The following is a 13,587-nucleotide window of genomic DNA, read 5'->3' as shown; positions in this document are numbered from 1 at the left end:
CCACTGCCTTCCTTGGCTGTGCCTTGGAAAAAATTATTAAAGGACAGTGCCAGTAACAATTAAAAAAATGGAAATCCTTGAAAAGGAAGCTGAGGAAAAGGTCTTGGAGGCCTTTTTGTTTGCATTGTTGGGGCAGCCTGTGTCCTGTCCAGACTGGTGCACCTCAGCCGTGAGGGTGTCACTGCCTGCCCAGAGAATGTGACAGCATGGAAAAGATTCTCTGACTGGTTTTGGTCAGGAGGAAGGGCACAAAGGGCAGAAATATTGCTGAGGATCACTGACTCTTTGAAGGGTTTTGTGTTGCTTTTAGAGAAGAGAAAAATCTTTATTTTCAAGAAGATTTGGTGTGGAAATCACATCTTCCGTGCCTAAGTGGTGTGGGAGCCTTAGAGCCTCACTGAAACAGCACAAATGTAAAGCAGAAGCTCTGCTCTGTTTTGTTGATTATACATAGAAATGAAATGCAGAATGTCCAATTAAAAGCAGTGTCAGGAATTCTGAAGTTCCTCAGAAATGCTAATGCAGCTGCTCTGCACATGAGGAGTGTTTGCCTTTCTGTTTTTGTTTTTGTGGTTGGATGTGTAGCTTAATATATTGTTACAATAAATATGCCATAAAATATTCAGGATGTAGATGGACAAGTTCGTGCTGCTGTTGGAACATTTTAACTCCTGCATTTCCTGATTTTTCCTGAGCAAGTTTGACATGGAACCAAGCTTTGTTTTCCCCTGCTTGGGATTACATGGAATTGTACTGATTTGACTTGCATGGCAGGGAGCCAGAATGTTTTATTTGTGCCTTTTGTAACAAAACCTCAGTGTACAGGTGCTCCAGACTGGGAGAGGGAATTTAAGACAGGTGCTTAAACATGGAGAGAAAACATGCTGTAACTATTGTAGAAAAATTACCAGGATATCCCCTAATCTACCCTGTGGGGTGTTCTGATTTTCAAATGTCTGCTAGGAGAAGGCAGAACATCAGTCTCAAGGCAGTCACTTCCATCCATCACTGCTCTCCTGGTGCTTGGAGCCAGCTCCTTTCCCTAAGGAAAGACACCAAGGGGAGGAGAAAGCCCAGCAGGAATTTCACATCCTGCACTGCCTTAGGTGCTCATGTGGCCAGACTAAAAAAAAACCCCAAAATTTCTTTTGATGCTTATGCTAAGAATGTATTTCTTTTACTAGTGGTGAGTGTCAAGGTGTGGATTTTAAATAGATTCTTAAATAGCTCAGAGTTTTATTGTGGTTCACTTCAGATTTCCTTCAGTGGCTGAAGGATCAGAAACCAAAGTGATGCACAGAAACCAAAGTGATGCTCAGGCTTTTTTTGCCCCTCCTTTGCTCTAAAGAAAAGCTGCAGAAAAGCTGAATTCCATTGATTTCTATTCCATCAGTGCTCCTCACCCCAAAACTGCTTACTTAGTGCAACACTGCTGATTATGAATATGGCCTGATGGATCCTTTCCTTGTCCATAAAGAACATCCTGCCCACCCCCTGGGCTGAGCACAGATGCTCCCAGATAACATCATGCACGTGGCATCATCCCTGTGTCTGATAAGGAGCTCCTGCTCAGCCTCCCTGGCCCTTCACTCCTCATATTGATAAATTCTCCATCCAGGCTTCCCCAGGGATGGAGACACTTACTGCAGCCATTAGCTGGCACCAGGTTTCTGTTGATGCTGTTCTGGAGAGCCCTGAGAGGTAATTCTGCAGATTTTAGTCAGAGTATTTTATTGTATAGAAATTCTGGAAAGGCTCCTCCCCACAAGCCAAAATCAGTCTGTGGATGTTGAATGTCCTGCACCTCTCCAAGTGAGTAAAACCCCAAAGCAAATGGTGTTGGATGCTCTGATGTGCACTTTGGATTTGGGATTGCTGTGTGCTCTCACGTTCACACACAAGGAATAATTTGGTGGTTTCAGTTTGTCCCAGGGCTGGTCTGGAAATCTTCAAGGCTTTTTTGGACATTTCTGCTGGAATTCCTCTCCCTGTCGGGCTCACAGGAAGCAGTTTGAGCTCTTGACTTCAAAGTGAAAACTCTGGGTGTCTCATGAGGAGGTTTAATGCCTGAAGAGTCACATTCTTGCAGGAGTTGTGTGTGTTTCCCTCCTGAGCTGTGGGCATTTCTGCTGCTGTCCCACACGGGGTAATAATTGACAGGATTCCTTTGTCTGTGGGGGTCAGCCCTGATCGAAAGTCCTCAGGGCAGGTGGGAAGGGAGCTCCTGAGTCACAGGGTTTTCTTGATCAGTGAAGAAGAGCCAAGTATGTCCCTGTGGATTGCTATAAGCACTTTTAATTTTTATACACCCACATTTCTATGAGCACCTACCCCTTCATGGTGTTTTTCCCTGGGAAATGCTGATTTAATTTTGCTTTTTCTTTTTAACAGCATTATTTATAAGATTTTTTTTTAAATTCCTGGGTGTGGGAACCAGTGTCTCACCATTCCAGGATAATGCTGGAACACTTTTTGGAGAAGTCTTTAGGGCACAGTGGTAGATTTATGGGAACAAACAGCTTTGGTGCTTGCAGGAGGTTTTGCTCCACTGCAGGAAAATGTAAATACAACAGAAAAGCTGTAAAAAGCCACAACAGAGGCCTCAGTCCCCACGATGTCTGTCTGTCATATCTCCAGGCTCTGACAGTTTTACAAATTAGATGTAAAACAGGAAGTGCTCTTTGTTTCTATAGAAGTTATTTTTATCTAAAGCACCCAAATCCTTAATGTTAAAGGGCAAGCAAAGCCATCTGACATTGTCCTGCACAGAAACAACAACCCCAGTGGCAACTTTTATTATTTGTCACTGTCCAAGTCTGAACAAAATAAGAAAGTAAACCTGAGATTAAACATTGCCCTGAAATCAATCAAATTGGTGCTAAATTAAACAGCAAGGCCTAATGAATGTGAAAGGCCACTGATATTTTTAGTAAAAGCTCTGGGATTGTGCTTGGACCTGTGGAGTAACAGTAAAATCATAAAATGATGGAATTTGTGAGCTGGAAGGGACCCACTGGGAGCATCAAAGTGCACATGCTTCAAACTGCCATGGTAGAGTGGACAGGGAAGGAGATTTTGGTAGTAATAATAATGATAATGATAACAATTTAATAATAATAAATAAGTAAGAAAAAAATGCCCTGGGTGGCAAACCTGATTTCTCAGTGGGTCCATCCTGCTCCTTTGCTCTTTTACTCCATTTTATGAGTGATACTTAAACAGAAGGAAGTAGAAGAACAATAGAAGAGTTTTGGAAAGTATGTGACAGTGTGAGAGTAATAACATTTACACAGGGCCTTTCATCTAGAAGGAACCCAGAGGAATTTATAAACAATATTGCTTTATGCAGTTTATAAACAACAAAAAAATTGGTTTGCTAAAAAAACCAAAAAAAACAAAACAACCAACCAAAAAAAAATTAGATAAAACAACTTAAATGATTTGTTTTCCTTGTAATAAACAAGGCTTTTTGCTACAACAGTATCACTCTACCCATTATTTATTGCATTTTCCCTCTCTGTGCTCTCTGCCATGGATCTGCTTTCTGAATTAAGGATGGAGTTTTGTAATTCCATTCCTATGGAGAGCTCTGTGTTTTGTAAGACCCAAAAAGAATTGCAGATTGATTATTAGGGAAGTAGCATCACTTCAGTGGGTTCTTGGAGCTATTTATTTAAAAATACACAATGGCCCTGCTTCACTGATTTTGGAAGTGATAATCCAGCAAGTCCTTTGAATGGTTAAAGGCAAAGAATTTCTGTTGAAATGAGTTACTTCTTTTGGAATTTGTTTAGAAAACTGTGTTTAGAACCACTGGACACTTCAGCTGACATGTGTCATCTTTAATGAACCTTGCCAGGCACTGAACAGAAAAATCCTTGTTTCTCCAGAGGTTTCCTTAGGATGGAGGTGAGCTTGGGAATCTCTGCCTTCATGGTATTCCCTGGGACCCAAAAGATGCCATTTCTGCCTTAGTTTGGGATTAGAGACAAAATCCTAAAAGGCTTTTGTATTAATAACTGCCCATCCCCTCAGCTTGAAATAAAACCTCTGGAATGGATTCCTCACACATACAAGGTGTGACATATCCAGTAAAATTCTCCCCTAGGAAATGATAAATCAAAATTCGTTATAAAAAAGGATGAGTATGGACCACTGCAAAGGAAACTGGAGAGAACTGGGGGAAAGAAACCAGTGAAAATGCTGGAAAAAGAAAGTTTTCCTATTAAACTGATAGGGAAAAAGACTGAAACAAGACAGAAAAGAACTTAAAATGTTTTTCATTAAAAAGCAACAAAGTCAAGATAGAGAGGATGAAAGTCTGGAAAATACCAAAACCAGATTTTTTTTCCTGTGCTATAAATATTGTTGTAGGGAATAAAGTTCTTATAATGTGCTGTGAAATTAAAAATCAACCAGTAGTGTCTTAAGATGAACATGATGGGATGTGCTCGAAGGAAAGCAATGTTAGGTGATTCTGATTTGGCTCTTTCATTCCCTCAGCTTTATTAATTCATGTATTAATTTGCAGTAGTTTCTCAGATGTCATTTTCCAGTGTGTTTTAGTGAGGTTTGAGAAAGAAATAAAACTGTGGGTGGGGAGTTCTGAGTGCATCGTTCTGCAAACTGGAAATAAGCCCTGACTTTGCTCAGACATGTTCTGGCTGTTGACATCAGATTTTTCTGGAGAGAATATTGTATTCCTGTATCTCCTTTAAATCTCTATTTTCTGAAGAAGCTGTGGAGATGCTGAGGAGCTGCCCCAGTGGAAGTGGATCAGGTTGATTGTGATTTATTGGCCCAAGCTGTGTTGGAGCTGACACAGCCTGGAGTGACTCCGTTCCTCTGAGCAGTTTCCCTGTGAGCTGTTTGTTTAAAGGACAAGGGAGAGGACAGGAATGTGCTTTTCTCCTCTTGGCTGCTCTCTTTGTGTTCACGTTGCCATCACTGAAGATCCAGGATCAGCTTTTGGAAAACAATTCAAGGAAAGCACTGGATGGAGCCTCGGCTTTCTTGGAGGAGCTCAAGATGATGGAAAGGTCCAGAGTCAGAGGAGGGGATATTTATCTGTGTGAATTTTCAAAGATGAGTTGTGGAGATGATTTGGTTTATTATGAGCTTATGGATTTGAATCTCCAGAGTGTGGTAGGGATTTTCATCACTACCATAAGGGTAATAATTAAAATTAATGGAAATAAATGGAAAATTAATGGAAAATAAGTCAACCTTCTCTTTGCCCACTCACAAAGCAAACATTTGTGTAGCTCTTTGGAGAGCTTCAGGTAATGTGGGATTCCTGTATTCTCAGTAAAACGAAATATATAAAATCAGCACAGCAGCAAGTAAGTTTAATGCTTTTTTGAATGCCAGTAATCACAAACTATATCCTTATTGCAGTTATTATTTTATAACCCAGTTATTTTTTAAAAAAGGGAAGAAATGTAGAAATTTAACACTGAAAAATTTACTTATGGGGCTGTAGGTAACATTTACATCTTGGAAGTGGAAAAACAGAGACACAGGATGAGTCCCAGGATGTCCTTAGCCAAGCCCCATTTTTTTATTCCTCACTGTTCCTTAGGACAGCACCAGTTGGAATTTTTGGGCATAGAAACTTGAGAAAATTAGCAGAAAATCTTAGACTTTGATTCTGATTTTCAAAATGCAATTTTTCTTCCTTTTTTCTCATCTTTGAAGTTCTCATTTCCTCTGCACAGAGGCAGAAGATAACAGTGTGTACTCAAAAGTTATGAAGTAGTTTCCAATAGGTTTTCACCTATATTTTTGTGAGTTATAGGCCCAGTTAAGCTGGTTCTATGATCAGATATTTTTTAGTACTTGCTTGGTTTGCTGCACTTTTGGAAGGACTTTCCCTGAGTGATCCTTTCTTGGATGACCTCTCCATGCTGTCATTAAAACTTGGAAACTTTGGTCTTCTTGACAGTTAGTTCTGCATTCTCATTATGTTCATTGCTATTGTAAACACGCTAAAGTTGCTGCTGTTATTGCTTAGAATGGCTTTTTCCTCTGTTGTTTTGAAGTCTGGTAGAAATAGAAGTTAATCTTTAAGAGAGTGGGGCTGCTGAGGATTGGATGGCCCAGCTCGATGGGTCACGCCGTGTCTGTCTTTTCATTTGCCTCATAGATGATGTTCTGCTGACTCCAGCTGTTTTTTTGGAAAGCAGAAAAACAATTTGCTTTTCCTTCCCATAAAGTATAACCCTTTGTTTATCCTTGTGCTGCTGCAAGTTTCCAAAATGCAAAGACTTGCAAAGAAAAGAAAGGGAGGAAATAGCTCCTTTTTTTTAACGCTGTTTTTCATATCGGAGAGTAGAGTTTAGGACCGAGCTGAATTGTTGACCTTTGTGGAGTTTATTCTTAGAATTGGTTGATTTGTGTGTGGAGTCTGATTGACTGAGCCCAGTTCATGGGACAAACCACGGGCAATGTGTTTGGGGAGGGCAGTCCCAGCTTTTCCAAGTAACTCTTCTGTTCAGTGATCAGTTTTGGATTGGAAAAATTCTTCTTGCAGTTCTTCAATGGCTTCAGTTCACTGAAATAATTGAGAACAGCTCCCTTTTCCAAGCAGGACTTGTTTTTTTGCTATGAATTGCTGAGACTCCTTTAGTTTTCTCCTGCAGGGATGTTCTGAATTTGGGAAACGCAAGTCACTGGTTCTGTAGTCGCTGTAGAGATTTACATGACGAGGGTTATCATCTGGCAACTTTTAGTGCTGTATTTTATACATGAAAGGGAAGGTAAAAGAAAGGTTTGGGGACCTGAATTCCTTTCCTGACCCAGATAAGAGCTGCCGAGGCAGAAGTCGGCATTAAAACCTCAGCGCTCCTGATCTATAATGTCATCGGAAGAACACGTTTGTATTTACAACCCAGGGCTGTATTTACAACCTATTTTTTGCTTGCTTTGTTCCTTAAGAGGCTCTGGCTACCCACATTTTATGCACTCCTGGAATGCAATAACAATTGTGGCATCATCTCTTCAGAATTCGTTTTCCTTCCTGAGATTGGGCCGGCGATAAGGGCTCACAAACCCTGTCTGGGATGGGTTTGACTGGGTGAATTCATACTGGGTTTAACTGGGTGAATTCATACTGGGTTTAACTGGGTGAATTCATTCTGGCTTTAACTTGGTGAATTCATTCTCCCCTTCCTTTCTGACCTTTCGAGCAGCTCGCTCTGATCTTTGGAATTTTGCAATTCCCTCCGTGCTCTGCTCTGGAAAATGAAATCCAGGCTTGTTTATCTCGGCGGGGCCAAACCCGCATCCAAAGCGTTGTCAAATGTCCATGGAACGTTCCAGAAAGGTGCTAACACCTCCCACACTGCTTCCCACTGCTTTGCAGGTGTGGGAAATAAAACATCTCCTCTTCTGGAAGTTCTGCTGTGCTCAGGAAATGTTCTGGGCTCTTCTGGAACAGAGCTGGACATTTGTGGATATTGGGTTCCTTTCCCTGCCATGGGTGCAGAGCAGGGTCGGAGTCTCACATCAGAGATTCAGAAAACAGAAAACTTCACTTGACTGGGTTTGGGGTTTATTTTTTATTAGGATTTTAAGCAATACACTGAATAAAGTTGTGTTGGATGTGTTCTGAAATGCAGTTTGCCTGTGCTCCTTCAGCCTGGGTACAGGAGCAGCTGCCCAGGGCTCCTTTAAATCAGACACACATGTCTGCAAGGTCTTCAATATTTTGTTTCTTGCCCAATCAGTGAGAGGATTTAAATTGCTAAATTGACTGTATTAGCCTAAGATCTGATGAAAAGTGAGATTAACCATTTGCTTGATAGCCTCCTCCTTCCCCCTGTTCTTTACTCCTTATTTTTTAATGTAAAAATGCTTATTTTTAAATATAAATTATTTTTACAAATACAAATTATTTTATTTATTAAAAATTTATTTTACTTACAACATTTTATAAAAATACCTATTTTAAAAAATTTATATATGAAATGCCATTTAATGTGATTTATTTTAAGCCTTTCCATGTTTTCATTCACAGCTGTTTTGTCTAACAGATATTTTCATGTTTAAATCCTCAGGAATAATTCTCTTTTCTATGCTCATTTTTATCCATATGTATAAATCTCTTTTTAATGATAATATAAAGATAATGGAAAGCAGGTAACAGTGGAAATATTGCTACCAATTTTAAAGGAATTACAAATTTTCACACTGTAAAGCTTGTGCAAAAAGTATATGGAGAGACTGAGGGCTTGTATAGAGAATTGGTAAAATCAAAAGAAAAACATTTTGAAAGTCTGAGGGTTTGTATATAGAATTACTAAAACTGAAACCAAGAGCACAATCCATCCTTTCACACAGTAAAAATCCAGAAGGGGTTGAAGTGAATGAACTGTTCACCAACAGAAAGGTGTCAATCAAATAAAATTAATTAAAATGTGAAGATGCAAAACCAATCGAGTCAAACATCAATACTCTCTCACCCCAGAATGTCATTTTTGTATCAAAATTACTTTAAAAATGCAAACAAAAGGAGAAGTGAATATTTACACTTAATTAAATGTTCAAAATAGCTCATCTAACCACAGCCTTATCTCTAGAAACAAAAATGCAAGCATCCACTGAGTGATATTAGCAACTGCATGGCTTTTGTTTAGACTTTTTGTTTTCTTGGCAATAAATAAAATTCTTTGGGAGAAGTCATTAAGATATTTCTTAATGTTGCCTTTTTAAACTTTGCAGGCTGCTATCCTTGTCCAGGGCCAAACATGAATCCTATTGCTCTTGGAAGCCGTTGGCTTGCTTATGCAGAAAACAAGGTAAGGAGGGGTTTGATATCAAAAAACACTTCTAAATTTTGTATATATGGGGGGAAAAGAAAAGAAAAGGTCTCAGGAAAAAGCTATGTGCAAAATAAAGTCTGTAAGAGGAGTTGCTTTAAAATGACAGTCCTAAGTATTTTAAAATATTAAATCTTTACTTTGCACATTTGATTAAATCTCAGTTTAAGAAACTTGGAAGGTAGAGAAGACAGCCATCAACATGTGTTTTCAGTGAGGTAACACAATAATCAGCCCATTTTGTGCTTTAAAAGTTTAAAACATTTAATTACAGCCACTTCTGAAGGTAGGCAAAAAAACACTTCCTAAATTCTCTTTGGGGAAACTGAGTCTGGACAGAGCCTGGGTTTGTCTGAGCCAACACAGCAATGCACTCTGTAGCTTAGAAAACTGCTTTAAATTGACCACTTTTGAATAGCTTTGAAAAAGTTAAGCTCCGAGAAAAAAAAAGAATAAATTTTAGACTTTTTTTCATCTTTCTAGAGACAAAGAAAATAGATTCCCAAGCAAAGAAATGATCATTGCTTTTACCCAGAGGAGTGGTTGTGTATTTAAAGCTTGAAGTGAAGCCTGAATTTGGCTCCTAATGCCTTATTTTTATTTCAAAGCAGATGTTTTTTCTCCCTTCCACCTGTGAGTGGAGAAGCTGTTTCTAGAACTGAGCCAGAAATTATCAGAGGCAGATTTCAGAAATCTATTTGCTGTTACACCTCCTCCAGCACAGATGATTTCTTCCCAAATTCAGGCCTGCCTTTCCTTTAGTGCCACACCTTGCTGATGCTGGAAAACCTAACCCTGCTCAGCATGGGATTTAAAAAGTATTGCTGCCAAAATATCAGCAAAAGAATTATATCACAAAGGGAGTTTAAATGGCTTGTGTGTGCCCAGGTAAATTCACTGTGAGCTTTCCCTAGTTTAGGTATTTTTATTTGGATATTTAAATATAAGCAGGACAGAAAAGCCTTTAGAAACAAATACATTTTACAGTAATTTTTAATTTTCTTTAGCTCAAATAGTTCAATAAGCAACATGTTTTGTGTGCAAGCAACAAATATCTATATTTTTTGCATAGAAGCACAGATTCTATTGTTCCTTAGGGTTCAAAGGCAAAACCTACTTTTGTAGGGTGCTGGCAGGTACAAGAGTCTTGTTTTGATTTATTGATTTTGAAGGCAGGCAATAAAAAGCAAGCCCCATGTACATTCCTTTAATCTATTAAATGCAAAGTTTCAAACAACTCTTTTCCTTTGTCATTTCTTTGCTTGCTCGTCATAAAAAGGAGGGGAAAGCCACACTCGGATTCTTAGAATGGCTGATATTTAATGTTACATATACATGGCTAAAGCTTTTGATTATATTTATTTAAATTTATTTGTGGTATTGCTGCCAGACCAAAAATCCCACCATTTCAAAGTTTATGAATTCTTAGTGAGTACTCATCTGGTAATTGAAAACTGGAGCGGGGGACGCGACAGTCTGGGTGGCACCCAGAAGATTATAAAAAGGGGTTAAGTGTCTCAGCAGGGCTTTTTGCTGTTTGTAGGAAAAAACACACCACTGTACATGATAAATAAGAGCCCTGGTAATGGGTTCGGGGTTTGTGTAGTTTAATAGTAGTGACTTGGTTGCTGTCTTTCTTCTCGTAGCTGATCCGATGCCATCAGTCCCGTGGTGGAGCCTGTGGAGACAACATTCAGTCTTACACTGCCACAGTCATTAGTGCTGCCAAAGTGAGTCCATCATCTGCCCTGGGAGAGCTGCTCCTGCAACATAATTATGAGGTTTCCCTGCTGAATTGGGCTGTGTGTCATCACCCCCTCCCTTCCCAGAGAAGAGAGCACACTGAGAGCCCTGCAGCAGCAGCAGCACCGTGCCTGCCCTCCCCATCCTGCAGATCCCTGACTAACTGTAGCTTTCCACAAAGTATTTCTGGTTCTGAACTGATTTTTAAAAATTTAATTTATTACAAACAGCTATTTACATTAGAGGGAAGTGACAGTGGGATGGATTTGTATAATGGCTGTTCGTAGTGGCACAAGTTTATATGGTTAGAAATCAACATTGTGAATTATTAGTCTTTTAGCATCATGAAAAGTGACTTTACAAGTGCCTGGTGCTCTTTGGACTCCATCACACCCCCATTATACGTTTTGCTCTCTCTGAAGGGTGACAGCACAGTACTGGAGCTAATTAATTACCTTCTTTGAAGGTTACAGCTTATTAATGACTGTTTACATATAGGTTCCATTGCCTCGTTTTTGTACTTCAGATGATGTTATAAAATCCCTCTGTTTTCAGAGAAATGTCTGGCCTTTTGTAGCATCAAAAGAAGCTCATGGCTTGGAAAAATCTTAAAGAAGACCAAGCACAACTTTTGTTTCACTGTCTCCCTTCCAACTCCTTCCCTTGCTGCAACAACAATTTCTTTTTCTCACACACACACACAGAGTGAGTTTTGGCACCGTGGGGTGAACTCGGTGCTGATTACAAGCTTCCCTTGTAACCACCAGCCTTTTCATTTCTGATATGTGCAACAAAACAAACCTAATAATAGGAATGAAATGACAGCGTGGGACAGAGGGCTCGGTGGCACCGAGGAAAACAACAGTTAGGAGAAGCCACAGAGAGAGACAGGGCAGGCCAGCTCATGTGAAAACAAAACAGAAAAACAAACACAGTCCATCTCAATCACTGTGTGGCCGGAGAAGGAGAAAAATCACAGCTTTTTACATTTTTGAGGGGAGCTGGAATTGCTCCTCTCCTGAGGTGATTTGCTGGCTCTCTGTGTACTTTCACCATCAGCACAGTTAAAGATGTGTGTGGGGAAATCTCCCCAAATTCCTTCAATCCCAGCATCGTGAACATCTTTTTTATAGCACAGATAAGTTTGAAAAACTGAGTGGCTTAGTGTGATCAGCCACAGTTTGGATCAGATGTGGCAAAATCCTGCAAGCAGATCACTGTAGCTGATGGCCTTCCCTGCTGAGTAGTACTAGCAAGGGATCATAATCCACAAATTCTGCTGTTAAGCTGAGTTTATCACACTGAAGTAGTGCTATTGCATCATGTGAGTAGATACTGAAGATAAAATGTGTTTATAATCATAGGAAGGAAAAGATTGTTAGCCTCTGTTCAGAGATAAACTCCCAGTGAGAGTTAGGAAAAGGGATAATCCCCAGGGCACGGGCTGCTGCTGCTCTGTGTTTGCACAGCACATTGCTCATGCTCCTGCCTGTTGGATGTTACTGTAATAGACAAGATTAATACTAATATAGTTTTAAATATTTGCATGATTTGGCTCTTGAGGAGTGTCTCAGCCTTAGTGTATTAATTTGTTATCCACGAGCATGCCACAGTAAATCTGCAATGTTTAATTTATTAGTGATTTCATTGAGTCTTGGCTTGCTGTCTAGCAGGTTTTCATCTCTGATAACTGCAGGGCTGACTTTCTCGCTGGCAAATAGATGCTCCATATATCTGTTGCTCTTTGTCCATTTCATTGCCTCATCATCAATTCACTCTTTCCTTATTTAACTCTTCATTTATGAACCTCTGTTTATGCTGCTGTGTCCTATCAGCTGCAGGGGTTTGTCATTCTTTGCTTTGATTAGTGCAGGAGCAGCTTTTTGGGAAGTGGATGTCCTTTCCTTTCCCCTGCAGTGCTGCTGTTTGGTTCAGAAGTGGTTCCATTAAAGTTCTTGTTTTGCCAGGTTACCTTGGATTACAGCCTTTTCTCTCCTTGGCTTCCAATTTTCTACTGAAGGGAAAGAACCTTTGTATGAAAGAGAAGGAGAGCTGAGAGCTTTCAGCAGGGTCACTTTGGAGAATGGCCTTTCAGATCCTCTCTGGAAGGTCTTGGTGGCAACACAGAATATTTTCTGTAATGGTTTTTCCCTTTGCTGACCCATGTCCTGGTGGGGCCAGGGGTTTGTCCTCAGTGGGAGCTGCTGCTCTTGGTGCAGCAAATAAATTTCCTCCTTAATCAAATACCTTGGGAGTTATTTGGGAACGTCCCTGTTCACCAAAATCACTGAGGTCAAGGTTGTGATTGTGTTGGTGCCTTTCTGAGCGTTCAGGTTCTAAAAGCTCTGATAGTTTCTGTGACTTGACCAAGCAGAAAATTTTGGGAAGCAGAAAAATGTGTCAAGATTCACATTTGGATTAATGATGGGTACAGATAAAAAATGGATGTGTCTGGAAAAATGAAAGTATCATTCCTTAGAGGTGCTGTAGAATGCACTCAGGGCATGCACACAGGGAAGTCCCTTCCATGGGATAAAGATTCTTTTCAGTTGAGCAAGCAGTGGCATGGACACGGAATTTCTTTCAGAATAAACCCTATTGTCCCTTTGTTCAAACTGAGTGTGAGGCTCAGCCTCACTGTGTTGACACCCAAGGCAGATCTTTTTGATGTCTCTTTCTGCTTTCTGTAGGTTTTTCATTTGCAATCAAATAGATCATATAAAATGTATTTATTATGAGAAACAGGAACAATATATTGTGTTGTCACTAAAAGGATGCAAGGCCTTTGTTGGAACAAAGCATCCTAACAGGCATTGAACGGTGCATTTTAATTCTTTTCATCTAATTAAAGTTGTACTTACTTTTCAATTACATGAGGTATGAGGGCATACATCTATTTTAATTAAATATATGTATTTCTTTATATTCAGATAGTTGTGAACAGTCATATTTTGAAGTAGATAGGGTGCACATGAGCATATAAATAATGTGTGTTTCTGCATACTGTGGATCATTGCGTACAAAA

General features: G+C 39.7%; 1 protein-coding gene across 8 annotated transcripts in view; it reads left to right on the top strand.

The window, feature by feature from the left end:
- BCAS3 (BCAS3 microtubule associated cell migration factor) overlaps positions 1-13,587 on the top strand; it is a 296,812-nt gene that overhangs the window by 38,758 nt on the left and 244,467 nt on the right. For all 8 annotated transcript variants that reach the window (XM_054287013.1, XM_054287006.1, XM_054287007.1 and 5 more), the window contains exons 10-11: positions 8,722-8,798; positions 10,466-10,549. In XM_054287013.1, the coding sequence (XP_054142988.1) occupies positions 8,722-8,798; positions 10,466-10,549 (161 nt within the window). The remainder of the gene's footprint in view (positions 1-8,721; positions 8,799-10,465; positions 10,550-13,587) is intronic.

The sequence above is a fragment of the Melozone crissalis genome, unplaced genomic scaffold, assembly GCF_028551555.1.
Source record: "Melozone crissalis strain CALT ecotype California unplaced genomic scaffold, PUWL_Pcris_2 ptg000057l_1, whole genome shotgun sequence".
Classification (NCBI taxonomy): Eukaryota; Metazoa; Chordata; class Aves; order Passeriformes; family Passerellidae; genus Melozone; species Melozone crissalis.
Note: the sequence above shows the minus strand (reverse complement) of the source record. Positions and strands in the feature narration are given on the sequence as shown.